The 23487-nt window shown below is 41.7% G+C and overlaps 1 protein-coding gene across 1 annotated transcript in view; it reads right to left on the minus strand.

The window, feature by feature from the left end:
• LOC143961009 (kelch domain-containing protein 3-like) overlaps nucleotides 1-22038 on the minus strand; it is a 151508-nt gene extending 129470 nt beyond the window's left edge. The window contains exons 1-2 of the mRNA XM_077470117.1: nucleotides 21797-22038; nucleotides 16747-16818 (exon numbers count right to left, since the gene is read on the minus strand). Coding sequence (XP_077326243.1) covers nucleotides 16747-16808 — 62 coding nt within the window. The 5' untranslated portion in view covers nucleotides 16809-16818; nucleotides 21797-22038. The remainder of the gene's footprint in view (nucleotides 1-16746; nucleotides 16819-21796) is intronic.
• Nucleotides 22039-23487: the final 1449 nt, after the last annotated feature.

Genomic DNA, 23487 nt, shown 5'->3' on the forward strand with positions numbered 1-23487 from the left:
CATAAAATGCCAAGATGGCATAAAACACCCACAAATGACCACATTTTAGAAAGTAGACACCCCAAGCTATTTGCTGAGAGGCATGTTGAGTCCATGGAATATTTTATATTTTGCCACAAGTTGCGGGAAAATTACAAACTTTTATTTTTTTTATTTTTTTTTTTCACAAAGTTGTCACTAAATGATATATTGCTCACACATGCTATGGGCATATGTGAAATGACACCCCAAAATAAATTCTGCTGCTTCTCCTGAGTACGGGGATACCACATATGTGGGACTTTTTGGGAGCCTAGCCGCGTACGGGGCCCCGAAAACCAAGCACCGCCTTCAGGCTTTCTAAGGGCGTAAATTTTTGACTTCACTCCTCACTACCTATTACAGTTTTGAAGGCCATAAAATGCCAAGATGGCACAAAACCCCCACAAATGACCCCATTTTAGAAAGTAGACACCCCAAGCTATTTGCTGAGAGGCATGTTGAGTCCATGGAATATTTTATATTTTGCCACAAGTTGCGGGAAAATTACAAACTTTTTTTTTTTTTTTTCACAAAGTTGTCACTAAATGATATATTGCTCACACATGCCATGCGCATATGTGAAATGACACCCCAAAATAAATTTTGCTGCTTCTCCTGAGTAGGGGGATACCACATGTGTGGGATTTTTTGGGAGTCTAGCCGTGTACGGGGCCCCGAAAGCCAAGAACCACCTTCAGGCTTTCTAAGGGCGTACACTTTTGACTTCACTCCTCACTACCTATTACAGTTTTGAAGGCCATAAAATGCCAAGATGGCACAAAACCCCCACAAATGACCCCATTTTAGAAAGTAGACACCCCAAGCTTTTTGCTGAGAGGCATGTTGAGTCCATGGAATATTTTATATTTTGCCACAAGTTGCGGGAATATTACAAACTTTCTTTTTTTTTTTCACAAAGTTGTCACTAAATGATATATTGCTCACACATGCCATGGGCATATGTGAAATGACAGCCCAAAATAAATTCTGCTGCTTCTCCTGAGTACGGGGATACCACATGTGTGGGATTTTTTGGGAGCCTAGCCGCGTACGGGGCCCCGAAAACCAAGCACTGCCTTCAGGATTTCTAAGGGTGTAAATTTTTGATTTTACTCCTCAATACCTATCGCAGTTTTGAAGGCCATAAAATGCCAAGATGGCACAAACCCCCGCCAAATGACCCCATTTTGGAAAGTAGACACCCCTAAATTTAGGGGTACACTAGTGAGACTCACAGGTAAAAAAGCACCTAGGCTGTCAGCGACTGTATCAAAACGCTACAAAAAAAACTGTTAGCGATCGCAGGGATCAGGCCTGACTCTGCGAACGCTGCAGTTATGTGTGTTGTGTTTTGTAAGTGACAGTGATCGATTGATACTGCACTTGGGTGGGCTGGGCTTGGCGGAGGGGCTAAACGCAGGTGCTAGCAGGTATCTGGGCTGATCCCGCTAACAATACGTTTTGGGAAACCTAAACTGCTGGCGACGCTAATATAGATCTGATCAGATACTATATTACTAAGGGAGGTGTATGCTTTGTGCGTGGGTGTTAGCGGTACTGGCACTAACCTGACGCTGCCTGGGGCGACACAGACCTTATCTGACCCTCAAACTTATATCACCCGCCGGGTGATCAGGGGGTTAAACCTTTATTAGGTAATAAATGGCGGGTGCCCTGAAACTATAAAAAAAATAACTAACCAACCAGCGTCACCTGTAACAGTTATATGGTGATCACTGGTGAAAGGGTTAACTAGGGGGCAATCAGGGGGCTTTATGCGGTAGTATATGGGGGTCCCTGGCGCTATAAAAAGCTGCGGCGAACCTAAATACCTACCTGCCTAACTAGCGTCACCTGTGACACTAATACAGCGATCAGAAAAACGATCACTTATTAGGTTGGGTTCACACTGGAGTGATGCGGGAACACCACAAATCCGCGGCGGGTTCCCGCATCACACTGCCCTATGCGAACTGCTGGGAGTGTCAGTGAAATGTTAATGACACCCCCAGATCAGTTCGCATATCGCAGTGCGATCTGCAAACTCGGACAGGAATCGGATCGCATGGTGTGAACACCCATGCGATCCGATTCTGCTGCGGACCAAAAAAAGGGTCCCGTGCGAGTTTGCGGCGGGTGCGGCGGGTGCGATGCGAATTCAGCCATACTATCTGTATGGCTGAACTCGAATCGCACAGAGATCGGATGTGATTTGCACTGCAGTGCGGTGCGAATCACATCCGTTCTCATAAACCGCTGCAATGTGAACCCAGCCTTAGTGACACTGGCGACTGGGGGTGATCACGGGGTTAAACCTTTATTGGGGGGGTTAGGGGGGTACCCTAGAACTAAAGGGGGCTAACCCTAACTGCCCTAACAGTTATTACAGTCACAAATGACACCAATGCAAAAAAAATAAAAAATGCAATTGGTGTCACTGTGACTGGGGGTGCAGGGGTGATTGGGGGGGTGATCGGGGGTGAAGGGGGGGTGAGAGTGTGCCTGGCATGTTCTACTGTGTAGTGTAGTGTTGGTGCAACTCACCGATCCTCTCTCCTCGGTGCCGGAACGAAAAATACCGACACGGAGGAGAGATTACATCACTTCCTCTGTCTGTGTTTACATTACAGGAGAGGAAGTGATGTCACGCTGCACTTCCATTCGTCAGGAACGATCGCGAGGGGGTGGCCATGAACGAATGGCCGCCCCCTCATCCCGGATCGCTCCTGAACGGATTCCGACCGCCGCTGGCACCGGGGGAGGCCCGATCGGGCCCCCCACCCGCGGGAAGGCAGGGACGTACATGTACGCCCATATGCCTGCCCGTGCCATTCTGTCGACGTACATCGTCGTGCGGCGGTCGGCAACTGGTTAAAATCACTGCTCCCGAAAAAACTGACGTTTTTAAAACTTCTTTTTGCATTGATACATGTCCCCTGGGGCAGGACCCAGATTCCCAAACACTTTTTAGGACAACAACTTGCATATTATCCTTTAAAATTAGCACTTTTGATTTTGAACGTTCTTGTAGACTTTAATAGCGTTCTAAAGTTCACACGAAGTTTAGGTCTGGTCGCAGGTTCTGGTGCGAACCGAACCGGGGGGTGTTCGGCTCATCCTTACTTACCACCAAGTCCAGACACTTTCCCCCCTTCCAGTCCAGGCCATTTTTCAGCTCTGAACGCTGTCAATTACAAAACATGTGCATTAATTTTCGTCCGAATACATTTTCGTTTGAATGTCAGGTATTTTTGTTTTCGTTTTGACAAACGATAACCAAACTGCAGAATCCGAAAAACTAAAGATCCGACATACATAAATGCTTTATTTTCGTTTTTGTTGTTACAACAGTTCGATATAGAATAGGAGATTCGAAGTGACTCTGACAATAACAATCTGTGTCTATAGAACCTGTGGTCGAATGTGCCTAACCTTACCTCTATTAGTCCAAGATTATATAGAGAAAATATTCGACAGAGAAAAAAGATTTGACAGAGAGAAAAGATTCTAAAGTGCTAATTTTAAAGGCTAATATGCAAGTTACTGTCCTAAAAAGTGTCTGGGGACCTGGGTCCTGCACCAGGGGACATGTATCAATGCAAAAAAAGTTTTAAAAACGTCAGTTTTTTCAGGAGCAGTGATTTTAACAATGATTAAAGTGAAACAATAAAAGTGTAATATTCCTTTAAATTTCGTACCTGGGGGGTGTCTATAGTATGCCTTTGAAGGGGCGCATGTTTCTGGTGCTTAGAACTGTCTCTGCACAAAGTGTAATTTCTGCAGGAAAAAAAGTCCTTTAAAATCACTTGCGGCTATAATGAATTGTCGGCTCCCGTAATACAGAGAACATTCATTGAAAGTCATTGATAAAAAAAAAACAAAAAAAAAACGTGGGGTTCCCCCAAATTCAATTACCAGGCCCTTCAGGTCTGGTATGGATATTAAGGGGAACCCCGCGTCAAATGTAAAAAAAAAAATTGACGTGGAGGTCCCCCTAAAAATCCATACTAGACCCTTTATCCAAGCACGCAACCTGGCAGGCAGCAGGAAAAGAGGGGGGAAGAGAGAGCGCCCCCCCCTCCTGAACCGTACCAGGCCACATGCCCTCAACATTGGGAGGATGCTTTGAGGGTCTGTGACCCCTCAAAGCACCATGTCCCCATGTTGATGGGGATAAGGGCCTCATCCCCACAACCCTGGCCGGTGGTTGTGGGGGTCTGTGGGCGGGGGGTATGCTGCGCTGGATCAGATCAGCCATCGCTGGAGAGATGATCATCTGTCGCTGGATAGCAAGAGTGGATTACCACCGCTGGAATCTTTTTTTATTTTTTATTTTTAATAAAGGACTTTTTCAAAAGTGTGTTTGTCTTATTTAAAGCGGGAGTCCGCCGGGACTCCGCGTTTTTTTTTTTTTTAAAGCCAGCAGCTGCAAATACTGCAGCTGCTGACTTTTAAAATAGTGACACTTACCTGTCCAGCGTGCCCGCGATGTCGGCACCCGAAGCCGATCTCTAGATCGTCTTGTCGCGTGCTGCCGCCGCCATCTTGGGTATGAGAATCAGGAAATGGAGACTTTCGGCTTCATTTCCCGGTTCCCTACTGCGCATGCGCGAATCGCGCTGCGCAATAAGGATGGTCCCCGCTGCCTCTGGGATCTGTGTGTTTCCCAGCAGGCAGCGGGGCACTTGCGGAAAGGGGCGGGCACTTGCGGAAAGGGGCGTAATCTACGCCCCTTTCCGCAGAGAGCTATCCTGGAAGTGGGTGCAGAATACCTGTACTGTACAGGTATCTGCACCCCCCTCCCCCCTGAAAGGTGCCAATTGTGGCGCCGGAGGGGGGGAGGGTTCCGATGAGCGGAGGTCCACTTTAGGGTGGACCTCCGCTTTAACTATTTTTTACACTTTCTTTGTGAAATGGTGGGGGTACTTTTGTATCCCCTTACCATTTCAAACAGGGGGGGTGGGATTTGGGGGTCCCCTTGTTAAAGGGGGCTTCCAGATTCTGATAAGCCCCCCGCCCGCAGACCCCCACAGCCCATCCACATGGGGACATGGTGCTTTGAGGGGTCACAGACCCCCAAAGCATCCTCCTAATGTTGAGGGCATGTGGCCTGGTACAGTTCAGGAGGGGGGCGCTCTCTCGTCCCCCCCTCTTTTCCTGCAGCCTGTCGTGTTGCGTGCTCGGATAAAGGGTCTGGTATGGATATTTAGGGGGAACCCCACGTCAATTTTTTTTTAATTTGACGCAGGGTTTCCCTTAATATCCATACCAGACCTGAAGGGCCTGGTAATCGAATTTGGGGGAACCCCACGCTTTTTTTTAAATTAATTAATTAATTAATTATTTTTATCAATGACTTTCAATGAGTGTTCTCTGTATTACGGGAGCTGACAATTCATTATAGCCGCAAGTGATTTTAAAGGACTTTTTTTCCTGCAGAAATTACACTTTGTGCAGGGACAGTTCTAAGCACCAGAAACATGCACCCCTTCACAAGCATACTATAGACACCCCCCCACGTACGAAATTTAAAGGAATATTACACTTTTATTGTTTCACTTTAATCATTATTAAAATCACTGCTCCCGAAAAAACGGCAGTTTTTAAAACTTTTTTTGCATTGATACATGTCCCCTGGGGCAGGACCCAGGTCCCCAAACACTTTTTAGGACAGTAACTTGCATATTAGCCTTTAAAATTAGCCCTTTAGATTTTGAACATTGGAGTCTCATAGACTTAAATAGGGTTCTAAAGTTCACACGAAGTATGCTATATACTAGCTCAGTCTAATCTTCTTTATACATTCGACAGACACCATAAGCCTTCAAAGACAGATTCGACCGTAATTCATGTGGATTTTCGGATTAATGCAATTTTTGAACGAAAAACAAAATAAATAAAAACGAATTGCGGGAGTAACTAAATAAATTTATTTTTCGGACGAAAACGAAATTCCCAAACAAAATATTTTACTCTGCACATGTCTATCAATTACTCACACAACACTGTACTGAAATTTATTTTTTAGCATTTTGTGAGATGGTAGAGCTTTCTTTTGGTGATACTTAATCTCCACTTTCTTTTATACTTTTTTTGCTATATAAATAATACTGAAAATGTTGAAAAAAAACACATTTATTTTAGTTTCTGTTATAAAATTTTGGAAATAAATAATCTTTCTTTATAAATGTAGGTCAAAATGTTTTTTGCTACATTTCTTAGGTAAATATAACCCGAGTCTGTGTGAACGATATAGTCTAGAAACTATGGTATACTTTATATATTTGAAAATTCAAGGCCTCAATCTAATTTTCAATCTCATTTGTTGAGGCCCTAAAATGCCAAAACAGTACAAATACCCCCAAATGGCACTCAAGTAGACAGTCCAAGGTATATAGTAAGAGGCATGGTGAGTTTTTTAAGTTGTAATTTTTTGTCATAATTTTTTGGGAAAAGTAAGAAATTCTATATTCAATTTATTTCTCACACACAGCATAGGTATACTTGGAATTATACCCCAAAGCGCATTCTGCTATGCATCCTGAGTATAAGAATACCACATGTGAAATAGGCACTAATTGCTCTACAATGTAATTCATCGATAATAATAAAACCAGCCGAAAAGGGTGGCAATTTGGTAATAATGGACATTGAATTCTATGAAACTAGGTGTTTAGAGATTTTGGAAAATAAAGACTGGTACAGACCCATTACCAAAACTATGATAGATCACCATAATAAAGAATATTATGGTATTATCCTAAAAGCCCACCATCAAGGCATTATCGATGAAAATACTTGGAAATTTCTTCATGTTAAAAATCCAAAAATACCAACCTTTTATGCCCTCCCTAAAACTCATAAGTCTCTAACATCCCCACCGGGCAGACCCATTGTCTCAGGGTGTGAATGCCTAACTGAAAATGCCAGTAGTATTGTAGCCCGCATGTGATGTCACTCACTTCATATGTTAACGATACCATGGATCTGCTTAAAAATCTTGAAGGTGTTACTCTCCCCCCTAATACATGGCTGGTTATCATCGACATCGAAAGCCTATACAATACGATTCCCCATGAAAAAGGCAATCGTAATTAAAACCATTTCAAAGAGAGGGGTAATTTAGCTAACGACTATAATCAATTTATAGTCAACCTTTTGAGATTTATTCTGACACGTAACGTGTTTGTTTTTGGACTCTCCCACTACCTCCAGGTGCAGGGGGTTGTGACGGGGACGCAGTGTGCCCCATCGTATGCTAACCTGTACCTGGGGAGGTGGGAGAAGGAACTATTTGCCAGGGACGACGTGCCAACCTTGCCAGGGCAGGTTGCCACCTGGCATCGGTATATTGACAATGTATTGATGTTCTGGACTGGTACAAAAGATGAATTGGACATATTCATATTGGAAACAATCAGTATAACCTTATGTTTACTATGGACTGTGATCTTGCTAAAGTTGATTTTTTAGATTTTGAAATCTTTCCTAACAGCGATGGCTCTTTGGGTTCCTTTTTTTTTTTAAATCATCAGCAGGGAACACCATACTGCATGCGACAAGTTCCCATCCAGTCCCATTAAAAAAGAGTATACCATACAGTCAATACCTTCATATATGAAGGAACTGCTCTAATGATGGGGACTTCCATAAAGCAGCATATGATCTATACTCCAGACTACGTTACAGAGGCTATAGCCATAGCTGTTTGAAGATAGCCTATAACAAAACTCAAAAACAGGAGAGAAATTCTTTAATTTACTCAACTAAAAATAGAGAAACCAAGGAATATATTAGGATTATCACCCCGTATCTTAAGCAAAACTAACAAATTCGCAAAATCCTCCAAAAAATGTGGCCACTACTCTTAGCGGACCCTGTGATTAGTAAATACATCAAACCACACCCTGAAGACACTTATAAGAGGGAAATCTATAAAAGATCACATAGTGCATAGTCACCATAACATAGTGTTCACCACAGTCCCTAAAAAAAGAGGGACCTTTGCATGTGGTGGATGTGATGTATGTCAGTTTATCAGCAATAGCAGTGACCTATCTCTTCCTAATGGACAAATACACTCCATAGGACTCAAGGTCACTTGCCAAACCCCCGGAGCAGTGTATATCATGCAATGCCAATGTGGTTGTTACTACATCGGTAAAACCAAACGTCCATTCTTCAAAAGGATCCATGATCATGTAGGTCCTATTGTTACAAGAAAGATGGAAACAGCTGTAAGCACACATCTGGTTCTATATCACAACTTTGACCCCCAAATGATTTCATTCTCCACCCTTGACCATCTGTCCTTAAATGCCAGAGGCAGCAGTGTGGATTTCACCCTATTACAGCTTGAGACCAGATGGATACAGGGCCTCAAGGCCATGAAATACCCTGGCCTCAACAAAACTGTTAGCTTCAAACTCTTCCTGTGATCAGGCTACTTAATACCATCATGAACAACCTGATTACCTGCCCCTAACCCTCTCTCCCATTCCCCACCTTTCCTTATCCCCATTACTTCCTTTTCCCTTCCTCCCCTTTTTCCTTCCCCATCCTTGTCCTTGCCCTTTTCCCCATCCCCATTGCCCCCCCTTTTTCCCTTCTCCTTCCTCCTTTCCCCTATTTCAACTCCCACTGCATATTTATAAATTTTCTGTATATACATTTGCTATTCTATAATCATTCAAAGGTGGGTACTTTAATGTACTATTTATGCACTATCTATATATATAAAAGTGTAAGTAAACCCCCCTATCCTTTTCAGCCAAGGAAGCTGCCATCTTTGCCTCTGTTTAATATAAAACTACCATGATGCTGTACATGTGATCAGTCATGACACCAGTCATTGGATGGTTTAACAGTTTGATTGAGAGCACAACCAATGGGAGTGCTACATTTCCGGCATGCCCCGGAAATGAAACTGTTTTAAGGATGGGTTTACTTCCGCTTTAAGTGCTGCTGCCTCTGGTTATTAAGTGCTTAACTAAGTGCTGTTGCCTTTGGTTAAACTTGTTCTGATGCCAATTTAATTATTACCTGGTTCATGATTTTCACCTGTTGCCATCTGTATTCCCCACCTTCTCCTGTTAAAGGAGAGTGGGGACAGATTATCTGCGTACAGGAATTTGTTCTTCTATAAACAATATGACCTTACATAAATCTTTATAAATGCATATATAAATTTTCCTGGCTGGCTTCATTTTTATCTCTTAGACTGATTTATGCTGCATACATTCTATTATATACCCCCCCCCCCCATCTTTTCACCCCTTTCATTATTGTATGGTTTGAGACAGATACTCACATTGCATTCACATTGCATAAACCATTTCCTTAACAGATAATATTCCACAATATAGGCACCTTTGGCTTTCTTATAAATTTGGCTTGGTTAAGTGTAAGTATGCCATGCTAAGCTATGTCTCCCACACCTCCTACACCTTCCATATGTTTGTTATACACCTATCCTCCTTAGCTTTCCCATGCACTTTTACCAACTCCCACTGCATAATCTCTTTCTCACACGTTTTCCTTCCCCTTTTCCTTTCCTCTTTTTCCTGTTTCTTGTTTCCCCTTTCCTTCCCCTTTCCCATCCTTTCACATTCACAACTATTTTCTTTGTTGTTTTCTATGTAATAAACTGTTTTATTTTTACATTTTGGAGTACTGTAATTTAACTTCCTTGCTTGGCACCCCTAAAAATCCCACCCCCCTGTCTACATATACTTTCAGGGATGTTGGTGCCATTTTTCTGACATTGTCGCCAATCCATATCACCCCTTTCTACATGTGATAACAGCTGTTAATTTGTTATATCCTCATTGGGGTGTCTTTTCAGTTTAGTATCATGATCATTGGATGGAATTGTTACTTATTTCACTTTGTATTTGTATTCATCCACTTACATGATGTAATGTATTTGGAGTCAATTCTCTAATTCTGGTTAAAGCATCAATAAAATGTTTATGTAAAAAAGTACCACATATGGGAGACTAGATGCATAAAGGGGCCCAAAATCCAAGGAGCATCTTTGGGCTTTCAAAGGGCATAAATTACGCATCTAACTTCTTGATTACCTATCACATTTTTGGAGCACCAGAACAGTGAAAACACCCATATTATGACCCCCATTTTGAAAAGCAAACACTTCAAGGTATTTTCTAAAAAGCCTAGTGAGTCTGTTAAAAATATAACGTTTTTGGAAAATGCAGAAAAGAAAATTAAAATTTTTTTATTTTTTTTTACACAAAGTTGTCAGTTTATAAGATACGTCTAACGCACATTATTGGCACACACCAAAACATCAAAACTACAGGGGGAAGGTAGAGGCGGGAGATGCCATTCCAATTGTAGACTTAACCCAGTGACAGTGTGCCAGAACAGGTAAGATCTGTGACAGCAGATTCCCTGCACTGCTCTGCTTGAGGAGATCATATCTGTATTAAACATTACTGCTCCCCTGTACTGTTCCCTCCTGATCCCTCCTATACTCTACCTTTCTGACCCCCCATACTGTGTCCTCTTATCCCCCCATATTGTGCCTTTCTGCCCCCCTGTATTGTGCTCTCCTACTCCCCTGTACTGGGCCCTCCTGACCCCTGTACTGTGCCCTCATGACCCTGCCTGTATTGTTCCCTGCTGATGCCCCCTTCATTGTGCCCTCCTGCCCTTCCCCGTACTGTGCAACACCTGCCCCTCCCCATATTGTGCCTTTCTGACCCTGTACTGTGCCCTCTTGCCCCCTTTAATGTGTCCTCCTACCTCCTGTATGATGCACTCCTGCCCCCTGTACTGTGCCTTCCTCCCCCCCGTACTGTGCCCTCTTGCTCCCCCACACTTTGCCCTACTGACCCCTCTCCAATTCCCTACTGATGCCCTGTCATCTGCCCTGCTGACCCCTGTCCAGCTGTCTTGCTGGCCCTGTCCTCTGCCCTATTGACCCCCTGTCCTCTGCCCTACTGACCCCTGTCCAGCTGTCTTGCTGGCCCTGTCCTCTGCTCTATTGACCTCTGTACACTGCCCTACATCCTACTGCTTTCTGTACACTGCTCTACCTACTACTGACCTCTGTACACTGCTCTACCTACTACAAACCTCTGTACACTGCAGAAGTTGCAATACTCAGCAGAATGGTCTGTGTCAAATGATGCTTCCAGATTATTTGATGCAAAATGTGTTTGCAGTGTAATTGCAGTATATTTGGTGGTTCTCCCTGTATTCTCTGTAAGATCTGTTGGGTTGCCACACTTTAAAGAGGCTGTACCGTTACAGCTAAAAAAAAATACATAAATTAATTTACTGATGAGCAATACAGTTGTGGCTGTGTTTTGGTCTCTATTATGATAAATCTTCATGTACAGTATATACAGTATTTTAAAATTAAATTGTTACAGTCAGTATGCAAACCACTGTGAAAATCATAGGCGCTATATGCCTGTAACAAATAAATAGGCTAATGATATTCTTCATGTAATAGGACTCCCATTTTAAATGAATGCTCCACCCCTAATTAAAGTACATGCTCCTCCTACAATGGCTTGCTGTACTCACAGCATAAAAAGGTGTACCTGGAAACATATTTGAATTATTTGCACAATAAGAAGCACAATAATAGTAATTCAACTTGAATGGTTGGGGGGGATTGCCCCCCACGCCCACCACCACTAACACATACCACTAGACATACTGTATGTCTCCTAAACATTTATTTCTTGGATTGGATGACAAGTAATTTATATGAATGGATACCTTTAAGATTAGGAAATGTAAGATTAAGATAAAAGAATATAAGATTAAGGAAATGTATGTTTGGTTAAATAAATACCGTATCCACTTTCAATCACGGTGTATGTGTGATAAATTAGTGTTACAGTCCATTATATCTAACATTACTATCTACACGCATTCCAGTAAGAATGACAGCCAGGAGGTTTGTTCCTTTCTTGATGAATGTGTCTGTATGTTTGAAGAAGAAATAGGAGACACAGGTGCCCTTGAGCCATGTTTGAATGCAGAAAATAAAATGTAAGTGCTAAGTGCAGTGAGGATTTGATTTCCTTTTACCATTGCAGGCATAAAATAATAATTGCAAGTTACTTTTTGGGAACAAAGAACAGGAATAGGAGAAAAAAAAGGAAAGAAACTCTTTTAAGCAAATGGTTAAATAACTGAGCAACAGAACATATCACTGATTCCTCACTCTAGACGGTACTTTCACTGCATTGTACTCATGATAAATCCTGGGAAATAGCAAGAATTAGCACAAATTGTCTAGCAGAATTACAACCAGCACTTTGGTTGACATCAAGTTCCCTCATATTGCAATGTAGCTTTTATTATAATAAAATTTCACAAGTAAAATCAGATGAGGCCAGGACCCTTAATCACTGGGTGCTTACATCTGCTGATATGAAATACAAGAAAATGATTACATTCATAACACAAGGAACAAATAAAAACCTGAGCAATAGGAATGAGTCGAACACCCCCCAGTTCAGTTCGCACCAGAACCTGCGAACAGACTTAAAATTTGTGTGAACTGTAGAACCCTATTAAAGTCTATGTGACTCGAACGTTCGAAATCAAAAGTGCTAATTTTAAAGGCTGATATGCAAGTTATTGTCCTAAAAAGGGTTTGAGGACCCAACTCCTGCCCCAGGGGACATGTATCAATGGCCGGTGGTTGTGGGGGTCTGCAGGCAGGGGGCTTATCAGAATCTGGAAGCCCCCTTTAAGCATACAGTTCAGGTCGGCAGCGAGCCCACACAATCTGCCGCCACAAAAGAGAAGGAGCTCAAAGCACCGGCGGGAACCTAAGAAGAGGAGGTTCACGGCTCCTTTCTGCCATGCTATTGCACAGAACAGGTAAAGTATACCATGTTCACATGTGTGACTCTAAGGTCACATGGGCTGCTCAGATGTGATAGCAAGGAAATGCTCAGCATAGAAATTGAGCATGTGCAGAGCTGCCAGCACTGCTCTGCAAAATGCCTAGCTGAATTGAGAACCTAGACAGAAGGGGGAGATAGAAAGCAGCAGGATCAACCAGGTTTTTTACAGAGTACATAAAACAAATGCAACTTTAAATGAAACCTGGAGACCAGCTGTAGAATAGAACTAAAGGAAAAAATGTATAAGATTTTGATTAGTGTGGACAGGGAGTAGAACACCTGTCAGGTTTTGATTGCTGTCTCTGCCCCTATTAGGAAGTTTCACCCATTCAGTTTTTCCTGTTTATCATTATTAGTGAAAGTAAAACAGTAAGAGAGGGGAAATCTTTCAATCCTGTTTTGGCTATGGGACAGCGAGTGAAGAAAATAATCTCCTTAATGGAGACCTCACATATGCGTTTCTCTAAGAATGGTCAAACATTCCCATAGACAATCTCCTAAACCTTGTGGGCAGCCTTCCCAGAAGAGTTGAAGCTGTTATAGCTGCAAAGGGTGGGCCAACTCAATATTAAACCCTATGGATGGCAGACGTCCCAATACGTTTGACTACACAGTGTATGTGTTGTTGTTGATGGGGATACCAGGGGTTGTCTGAACTCTAGATGTGCTATTTTAAAGCGGTAGTAAACCAGCTAATGTTTTTTTTTTTTTACCACCTGCAAAGCAAAAGGCATAATGAGCTAGTATGCACCGCATACTAGCTCATTATGAAATACTTACCTTAGAACGAGGCCCCGACATCTGGCCCGATCCACGCCGAGGGAGCTGACATGCTCCCTCTGCGTTTCTTCCGGGTATCGCGGCTCCGGCGCTGTGAGTGGCCGGAGCGGTGATATCGTCACTCCCGCGCATGCGCGCGGGAGATTTCTTTCCGGCCGGTCGGCCACTGCCAGATTTTCAGCCGAGAATCCCCTTGTGCGCATGCGCCGTTTCAGTCAGCGGCGCATACCGAGGGGAATATCTCCTAAACCGTACAGGTTTAGGAGATATTTTTTTTACCTACAGGTAAGCCTTATTATAGGCTTTCCGGTAGGTTAAAGTAAAAAAAAAAGAGTATACAACCACTTTAATTAAACATGTACAATTTTCACTCAGATTTTTTTATTCACATATTAAATACATTAATAAAGAAAAATAAAAGCAAAAAAGATGTGGGCGGTCATGGCGCCAGGGAAACAGGGCACTCACCAGCAGAAAAGCAGATGCAATGCAATGCCAAGGTCTAGTGCGTACAATCCAGTGATAGAGGGAGAAATATGTGTTGGATTCTGGAGGTGATTTTGTCATGGAGGGGTGGAGGGGCAATGTATATGGGGTGAGGGGATAATTTTTTTTCTTGGGAGACACTGTTATTAACTCATCACCCCTGCATGCTGTGCATTACTTACTCATGACCCCTGCACACTGAGCATTACACAGCATTAAATTCTTTTGACCCCTGACCACTGCACTCTATGCATTACACATTACTGACCACTGAACCACTGCAGAATGTGCATTATGTTTTCCTGAACTCTGTACTCTGGTCTCTTCACTCTGTGTATTATGCACTCCTGATCCCTACACTCACTCTACATTACACACTACTGGCCCCTGCACTATGCATTACAGACCCTTGCACTCTATGCATATTGCACTCTGTACCCCTGCACTCTGTGCATATTGTACTGCTGGCCACTGCAATCTGTGCCTTATGCATTACTGACCACTGCACTTTGTGCATTACACATCTCTCCACTCTATTTATTATGCACACCTGTCGCCTGCACTTTGTGCATTAGGCTTTCCTGATCCCTGCACTCTATGCGATATGTACTCTGTACATAATTTACTCCTGGCCACTGCACTCTGTGCATTACACATTCTTGCACGCCCCTGCACTCTGTGTGTTATGTGCTCTTGATCCAAAGCAGTAGTAAGATCAGGTCTTATTAAACCATACCCTCTTAAGCCCCTCTCACTGGTGCATTTTGGGCACACCCACAATTCAATGCAACAAACTACGTAAACCACATCATAGCTCTTCAGAGCAACTTGGGTGTGGCTACAGATGGAACGTGTGATTTTGTGGGTGTAGATAATAAATAGTCTGGTGGAGTAGGTGGCTGCTGCTCTACAGTTATGCTTGTATACAAAAAAAACCCCAGAAGCCTAGTCCATGAATCTGATTGGATGTAGATGTTGTTTGGCTGACAATGCTACTCCTGATTCCTTTTATTTGCAGGTCAAAGGACGTTGGGCAGGAGGGTGCCATGGGTTAATTTTGACTGGTTCATTGGCACGGCTAGCTTTAGGCACGTCACTACTTCCACCCTTTTACCTACGATTCTCTGACCACCAAAAACCACTTCTCACCTATCTTCCTGCACTTCATGGATTGGAACAATGATTACCTTCAGCCAAGTTGCTACTCTTCCCTAAGTTCTCCATACTTTGCTGTTCATTACCGGATACCTGCAGTCTCTGCAATTTCTTTCCTTGGTGTCAGCACCCTTGTCAGTGGTAACCTGAAATAACTCATACAGATCCTTTTCATAGTGCGAGTTAAAGTAACTGGTGTCTACACACTTGAATGAGTGCTAATGTTGTCTGATACGTTTCTGTGGAATATAGGTTATAAATTATAAATATATATCAGACATCTATACATATGACTTGTTTACTGCTTCTGTTTTTCTGAATTGATCCAACATTAGGTCCACATTAAGTTTTAGTTACACTGAATGGCTAAATAAAACTGTCCCTGATTTTGAGGGACTGTCCCTGATTTGGAGCAATGTCCCTCTGTCCCTCTTTCCTTCTCATTTGTCCCTCATTTTGGTCTGATCTATATAAAATGCACTTTTTATCCTTCAAAAAGTGTTTTCCAGTGCTAAAGTTTTCATCTGATTTCTAAATTGCTGCATATGTAAAATCCAAAAGCCAATATAAAGGAATAGTAGTGTTTAAAAAGCACTTGTGGGTTTAATCAATCTTATTTTTTTGTAAAATTCTTCTTTAAGGGGGCGTGGCAATGGGGTGTGTCCTATGCCTGCATACTTTTGCTGTTAGGTGCCCCTCATTCCCGTCTCCAAAAATTGGGAGGTATGTACAAGGAACAAAAATAATGTTATGCCGCGTACACACGACCAGACTTTTCGACGGACTAGATCCGACGGTCCTTACCGACGGACTTTCGGTGGAGGTCTGACGGACTTTCCGAACAAACGGACTTGGTCACACATGAACGGTATAAGTCCGTTCGAAAGTCCATTCGTTTTGAACGTGATGACGTAAACGGGACTAGAAAAGGAAGATCAATAGCCAGTAGCCAATAGCTGTCCTTGTGTTGTATTTGGTCCGTCGGACTAGCACACAGACAAACGGTTTTCCCGATTTTTAGTCCGTCGGAATTGAGTCCGTCGCATAGATTTGAAACATGTTCTATTTTTAGGTCTGTCTGATTTTTTTCCCCCGAAAAACGATCGGATTAGCCCACACATGATCGGATTGTCTGACGGATTGATCCCGTCGGACCTAATCTGCCGGAAAATCCAGTCATGTGTACAGGGCATTACTATATTTAGGTATAAAATCCTTGGGAACTACATGAAAAATCAGTGACTATTTTTTCGCAAGTAATGTTATAGTCAACAATGGTAATAAACAATGATAATTCCTGACTGTGCTCCAGCTACAAGTATTCATTTATTGAAAATCAATCTTTCAGCTTTTATATTTCTTTCAGACATTCACAAGGATATTGTAAAATGCAGGGTATAACGCCTACCGAGGTCTTGGTGGAGCACCGCAGACATTCATTTCAATCCAATGACCGCTTGCCAGAGCCATGATTATGCAGCTAAAAGAATGATAAAACATAGAGTGTAAAAACATATAGTGTATTTGCTGATAAGTTTATATCATTTTCAATGCTGGTGAAATATTGCTGGAATATATTAAATTGGTTTGCTTTTGCAAAGAAACCAAACTCTATGCTTCTGATGTTAACAGCAAGATGAACCTAGGATACTGTAGATTTCAGTATTCTTCCTAACAGAGGTATAGCGGGAGTCCTAGATTGAAATATTGAGAACCTTCTATCATAAAATAATGAAACATTGATGAGGCTGATTTTGTCCCTATGCTATATCTTTACCTTTCTCTTTGTCATTTGCTCTTTCCTGCTACACTTCCGTGGAACTGATCTATTAGTACTCTACACGGTGGTCACCATTATCAGTTCAGTTCTTATCAGCCCAGCGCTCCAGTGAATGCAGGGAGCAGAGAGCATAACAGAGAGCTGCTGACAGTCACCAGCTCTCTGCTCACAGAGCTCTGAGAACCGAGTGATCAGCAGTGTTTGATCACTTGCTTCTCAGTCTTACAGATGCAGGGTAGGTAGGTATGGTAAGTATGATTCTTAAAAAAAAAATACTTCTCTTTTAAAGCGGTTGTATAGTTTTTTTTTTACTTTTACCTACAGGTAAGCTTATAATAAGGCTTACCTGTAGGTAAAAAAAAATCTCCTAAACCTATATGGTTTAGGAGATATTCCCCTCGCAATGAGCCGCAGACTGGAGCAGCGCATGCACACAGGGGATTCTCGGCTGAAAGCCCAGCAGACGCCGGACCCTGCCGGAGAGAAATCTCCCGTGCGCATGCTTGGGAGTGACGATATCGCAGCTCTGGCCACTCACAGCGCCGGAGCCGCGATACCCGGAAGACACGCCGAGGGAGCTGACATAGATCGGGTGAGATGTCTGGCCTCGTTCTAAGGTAAGTATTTCATAATAAGCTAGTATGCAGTGCATACTAGCTCATTATGCCTTTTGCCTTACAGGTCTGAAAAAAAAAAAATTTCAGCGGGTTTACCATCGCTTTAAAGAGGATCTTCATCCTAGAAAGAAAAAAATTAAGATGCCATAAAGCAGAACTTTCCCTTTAGGATGAAGTTCCACTTTAAACTCTCTGCTCTCTGCTTCAGTTAGAGTGTTCCTTGTTGGCACACGTCTTCTGCAGTATGCATAATTGGATCCTTGTACTGCCCCTTCCTTATCTAGTCTTATGCCACGTAAACATGGTCGGAATTTCGGCCAGTAAAAGACCAATGAGAGCTTTTCATCGGAAAATGCAACCGTGTGTATGCTCCATTGGAATTTAGCTGGGCGAATTCCCGCCAGCAAAAATTTGAGAGCATGTTCGCAATTTTCCCGATGGAAAAACTTTCTATCAGAAATTCAGATCGTGTATATGCAGTTCCGATGTGCAAAAACTCACGCATGCTCAGATTCAACTACGAGACAGAAGCTATTGACAAATTTTGGGCTGAATCTGGACCTGAAAATGAGCAAAAGACGCACAGGGCTCTTGTGCAATTCGCACTGGAGCCGCCGCGGAGATGTGTGACCCAGTCACAATCTCAGGCTATGCGAAATGGATGCAGGGAAATCCACATCCAATTCCCAAGAGTGTGAACCCAGACTTACCCTTTTTAATTGTCCCATGACCGCTGTCACTGAGACAGAAATTGATGGTAAATCCAAAGTTTTAAAGTTGTCACCAGAACAGAGGATTAAGAGAAATCTTCCAATGGGGACACCTATTCCTTTGACAACTGTCTAAGTGGGGATTTCCCTCTACTTGTAGAGATTTCCTCTCATGTCCTATTAAAGTAGAACTGAGGGCAAAACTTTTTTTTTTTTCATTTTGGATAAAGCAAGCCCTGTCAGATTTTTTTTCGCCATGTGTCCCTTTGCAGAGATTTCCCTTCACGTGCTACCCCATAGTCAAACAGAAAGTGAGGGGAAATCCCTGGAAATTAAGGGAATTACTTGGGGACCCCGAGGTCACCAGAATGAATGTCCTCATTGGAAGATTTCCCCTCTAATACTTTTCTGGGGACAGCCAACTATTTGGGATTTTTTTTTTTTACTTTCACTGTCAATGGTAAACAGGACAAAAAGGAGAGGGTGAATCTCCCTAATGGGGGCATGGACAGCCCAAAAAAAAAAAAAACTGGCAAAAAAAAAGTTATAGTTGTACTTTAAGTCTTCTTAACAAGAAGACACAGAATGCAAAAACTTAAGGTTATAGCAATTCCTTACTCTAAACTGAAAAAAATCACCAACTTTAATCAGTTTTATATCTGTCTAGAGTTTGGCTTTAAACATATTCTAATTTGCAATTATGATTATGTAGCTGAAATTAAAAATCAAATGTACCATAACTGCTTAAAAATGGTTACGGTAATTGAAAAGTTTGTTGAAAAGTAGATAAAATAGACAGTGTTGAAAATTTTGCATGGAATGGATAATCCCTGTTAATCAATATGCAATATTCTACTAAATGAAAAAGAAATATAAATCGGTGAAGCATTGGTATACATAGAAACACAGTAATTAGTTTAAAAAAAATAGACTCTCTAATTCACTTAATGATCTGCTTACCATAATTCTGTGAGGAGAAAAATACATTTCCTAATTGGGGATGTGATAATGGATGTGCCAGATAAAAAAATATCTCACATCCAAAGTTTAGCAGAAATATGTATATTTCCTATATATTTTTTGGATGGTGGCAAAAGATGACATAAGGCACCCAACAGAACACCTAGAGTGCTCTAGGTGCCAGTGTCTAACAACACCTTTGGCTCCTACAGTACAACTAAAGTCTATTGCATGACAGTCTAAACAAATCCCACATCTAGTTAGGGTCCATTTACACCAGATGACGTGGGTCTGCGTTGGGCAGCTATTCCCACCAAACCCCCACCATAAGACAAGGCAAAAAGCCTCGTCTCTGATGTGGCCTGTTCACATCACTGCGTTGTGATGATATTTGCCCATTGTGTGCTAAAAAAGACTGTGTGCAGTACTTTTTCCCAGCGCAGTTACCAACAATCCAATAAAGTTTATTTTTAAAAAAATTAACAGTGCAATGCGACGGAATCAGTGCATCAGCACTACCTGCACCGCAACGCACACCAGCCACTGTTTTGTATTGCAGCAGCTGGTGTAAATGGACCCTTACTATGTGATGAACAAGCCTCATAAAGTAAACAGAAAACATCCTTTAGCTTCCCTCAATCCTCCTTTATTTGTGCCTCACATGCTATGCCTCCCAGACACTGCTGCTCAGTGGGAGGGTTTCAGCAACAGAGGCAGTGTTGTCAGTCCAGAAAGCAATAGGTAGGACTAGGTGTGGCCAGGTGCTGATTGACACACTGCAGACTTTACCATGCTGATAATCACATTCCTGCAACATATTTGTCATCCCACTGTAGCACACGCCGGCATGACCTACTAGAAAGTGGCAACTCTGCTCTGAATTCAGGAGCAGTGCAGCATTGTTGCCACACCATCACAGGAAGCTGCATTAGGTCAAATTCACTATCAGGACTAACAGGTATGTATGGGACTTTGCAGGGGAACTAAGACTAAAAACAGTAAGCCGATCCGCATTTTGTTTGAACCCCAACTGCCTATATGCAAAAATGATGCTGCTTGGATGGGTATACATTGCCACGGTTGTGATGCTTTGCACCGTGGTGCAGCAAATTTGAAAGCTACAGATGTACTTATAATTTTGTGCTGCAGCACATATGTTTTAATGGCAGGCCATAGTTCAGTACAAGTGTTGATTTGGTAGGATGTACCGGAAAGGTCCTCCCATTCTCGTTGCTCTGTGCATGGTCCTGAGACACTCAGTGTATAACAGATCAGGGTACAGCGCCAATTTTATTCATTGCTAAAAGGGGATTAGTAAGCTTCTGTAAACAGTCTGCCAGAAGCAAAGTAGGATTGCCAGAACTAGGACTTTGAAAGGGCTGTCTCTGGCAGAATCACCACTGGCACTCTTACCCAAGGGACACCAGCATTCAGTCAAAGTAAGGTTCATAAAGACATGGATGAGCGAGTTTGGGGTGGTGGAACTTGACTGGCCTGAACAGAGTCCTGACCTAAGCCCGATAGAACACCTTTGGTATGAATTAGAACGGAGACGGCGAGCCAGGCTGTTTTGTCCACATCAGTTCCTGACCTCACAAATACACTTTTGGAAGAATGGTCAAACATTCCCGTAGACCAGGGGTCTCAAACTGGTGGCCCCCCCAGCTGTTGCGAAACTACAAGTCCCATCATGCCTGTGGGAGTCGTGCTTGTAACTTTCCACCTTGCAATGCCTTATGGGACTTTGGTTTTCGCAAACAGCTGGATGGTCGCCAGTTTGAGACCCCCCCCCCCCCATAGACACACTCCTAAACCTTGTGGACTATCTTCCCAGAAGAGTTGGAGCTGTTATAGCTACAAAGGGTGGGTCAACTCAATATTGAACCCTAAGGACTAAGACTGAGATATTGTGTATATCTGGGAACCATGTCTCAGTTATATCAGAAAGTGGTAATTTTGTGTTGTTGCACTTTTAGGATGCCCAAGGATCAAATATTGCATATATTTAAAAAGGAATTACACATTTTTTACATTTTAAAAACATAAAAGAAAGGTTTTTAAAAAGTAGAAGTATACCTACAAAAAGTGTGATATACATTAAAACACATCTGCATAGTTATATTTAGGTACTCAGTGTACAGTACAAGTGTCTACAAATAAAATGTATTTATATAACAAAAACATTTTTAAAGTTCTCATAGACGTCCTATAGAAAAATGATTCTTATATAATTCCTATAGAAAAATGATACTAAAACTCTCTTGTGACTTTAAAAACACATTTAAAAACCACAAACCTTTTAGACAAGCATTTTAACCCCTCAAGTTAAACCACACATTATTTTCATGCTTCCTTTCCTTCCCTCCCGCATCATACTTTGTATTTACTTACCTGATACTCTCACTGACGACTTTGTCAATTTCCAAAGTAAGAACTTAACTAGACAAGTGGTAATAAAAATGTAGTTTTCCTTTGGGAAAAAAGCTAAAAACTAGAGAAAGATCAATTGAAGTCTTCAACATGCAGCTTTGATGACTAGTTTATTTAACTTGGCACTTGTTGCCATGGCTCAAAGCAAACAAAAGCAGCCAAGTACTATGAAAGTTGCATGAATGGTTTCCGGATCAGAAGAAGAACACTTCATAGGTAATGCTGATATATTATACTCTTTGTTTCTTGTATTCCAGGAGATCAGATCACCTTGGTGCGATGTGTACCTTAGAAACCAGGGTGGTAAAGAAAGTTTCTTACACTCTGCGTCTGTTGAAGACTAATATTAGATCAATCAATTCATTAAAAGGCCATTTAGGTGAAAGACAGTATATTCTACACAATTATTGAACGGTATTGTGTAAATGTACAGGTTTAATGTGGAAGAAGCAAACAAAAAAGTATAAAACAAATAAAATACTACTAGTATGAATTAAACTTAAATTATGACTCACTATGAAAATTATACTACTTATGAAAATTATGACTTACAATGATTTACTGTGTGGACCTTATTATGAAAAGTAACAAAATAATCCACATTCTATGTAATACTAAGGAGGGGACTAAGGAGTTAAAGTGGACCTTCACTTCAAAAACTCCCTTTCACCATCCCAGTCCTCTCACCACCCACAACCTAAAAAGTGGACCTTTTTCGATCACTTCAATACCGGGCACTTTCCTGCCCAGGCCAGTTCTCAGCTTTCAGCACTGTCACACTTTGAATGACAATTGTGTGGTTATGCAACACTGTACCCATATGACATTTTTATCATGTCTTCCTCACAAATAGATCTTTCTTTTGATGGTATTTAATCACCACTGGAATTTTTATTTTTTTTGCTAAATAAATGACAAACACCTGTATGTTCGAAAAAAAAATGTTTTTTTTTCTTAATTTCTGTTATACAGAACAAACTAGAGACCACAGAAGATGGGACTTTTTTGGCACTGTATCAAACACATCAAATGGTATGTATATGTTAATATTGCCTTTTATTAGAAAATGGATTAAAAACAAATTAAAACCATTAGATAGTATTAAACCAAACTAGTGTGTGAGCATACACAACCCCTAACACTGGCACATATGTAATTAAACAAATACAATCACCAAGGACAAATAATATAGCGGGGGCTATCTCTGTGGGGGGGGGGGGGGCGACCCATATATATACGATTTTGTGTGTTCGATATGGTGCCAAAAAATAAATACATTTTGTTAACATATACTGTTACATTTCTTTGGTGAAAATAACCCAAATCAGTGTATATTATTTAGTCTGTAGGAGAGTTATAGAGTCCACAAACTATGGTATATACTTTATATCTGAAAATCGGTCAATCCCGATGACTGATCTCATTTCTTGCAGCCCTAAAATCCCAGAACAACACAAATATCCCCCAAATTACCAATTTTTAGAAAGTACACAGTCCAAGGTATTTAGTAAGAGGCATGGCAGGTTTTTTGAAGTTGTAATCTTTTGTCACAATTGTTTGGAAAATGAAGAAATAAGAAAACGATTTTTTCTTTCACTTTTTTTTTTTTTTTCATTTACATTTTTTACATACTATCACCAGTGCAGTGGAAC

Source organism: Lithobates pipiens, unplaced genomic scaffold (assembly GCF_037356315.1).
Source record: "Lithobates pipiens isolate NorthernLeopardFrog02 unplaced genomic scaffold, aLitPip1_a1.2 Scaffold_11, whole genome shotgun sequence".
Taxonomy (NCBI): domain Eukaryota; kingdom Metazoa; phylum Chordata; class Amphibia; order Anura; family Ranidae; genus Lithobates; species Lithobates pipiens.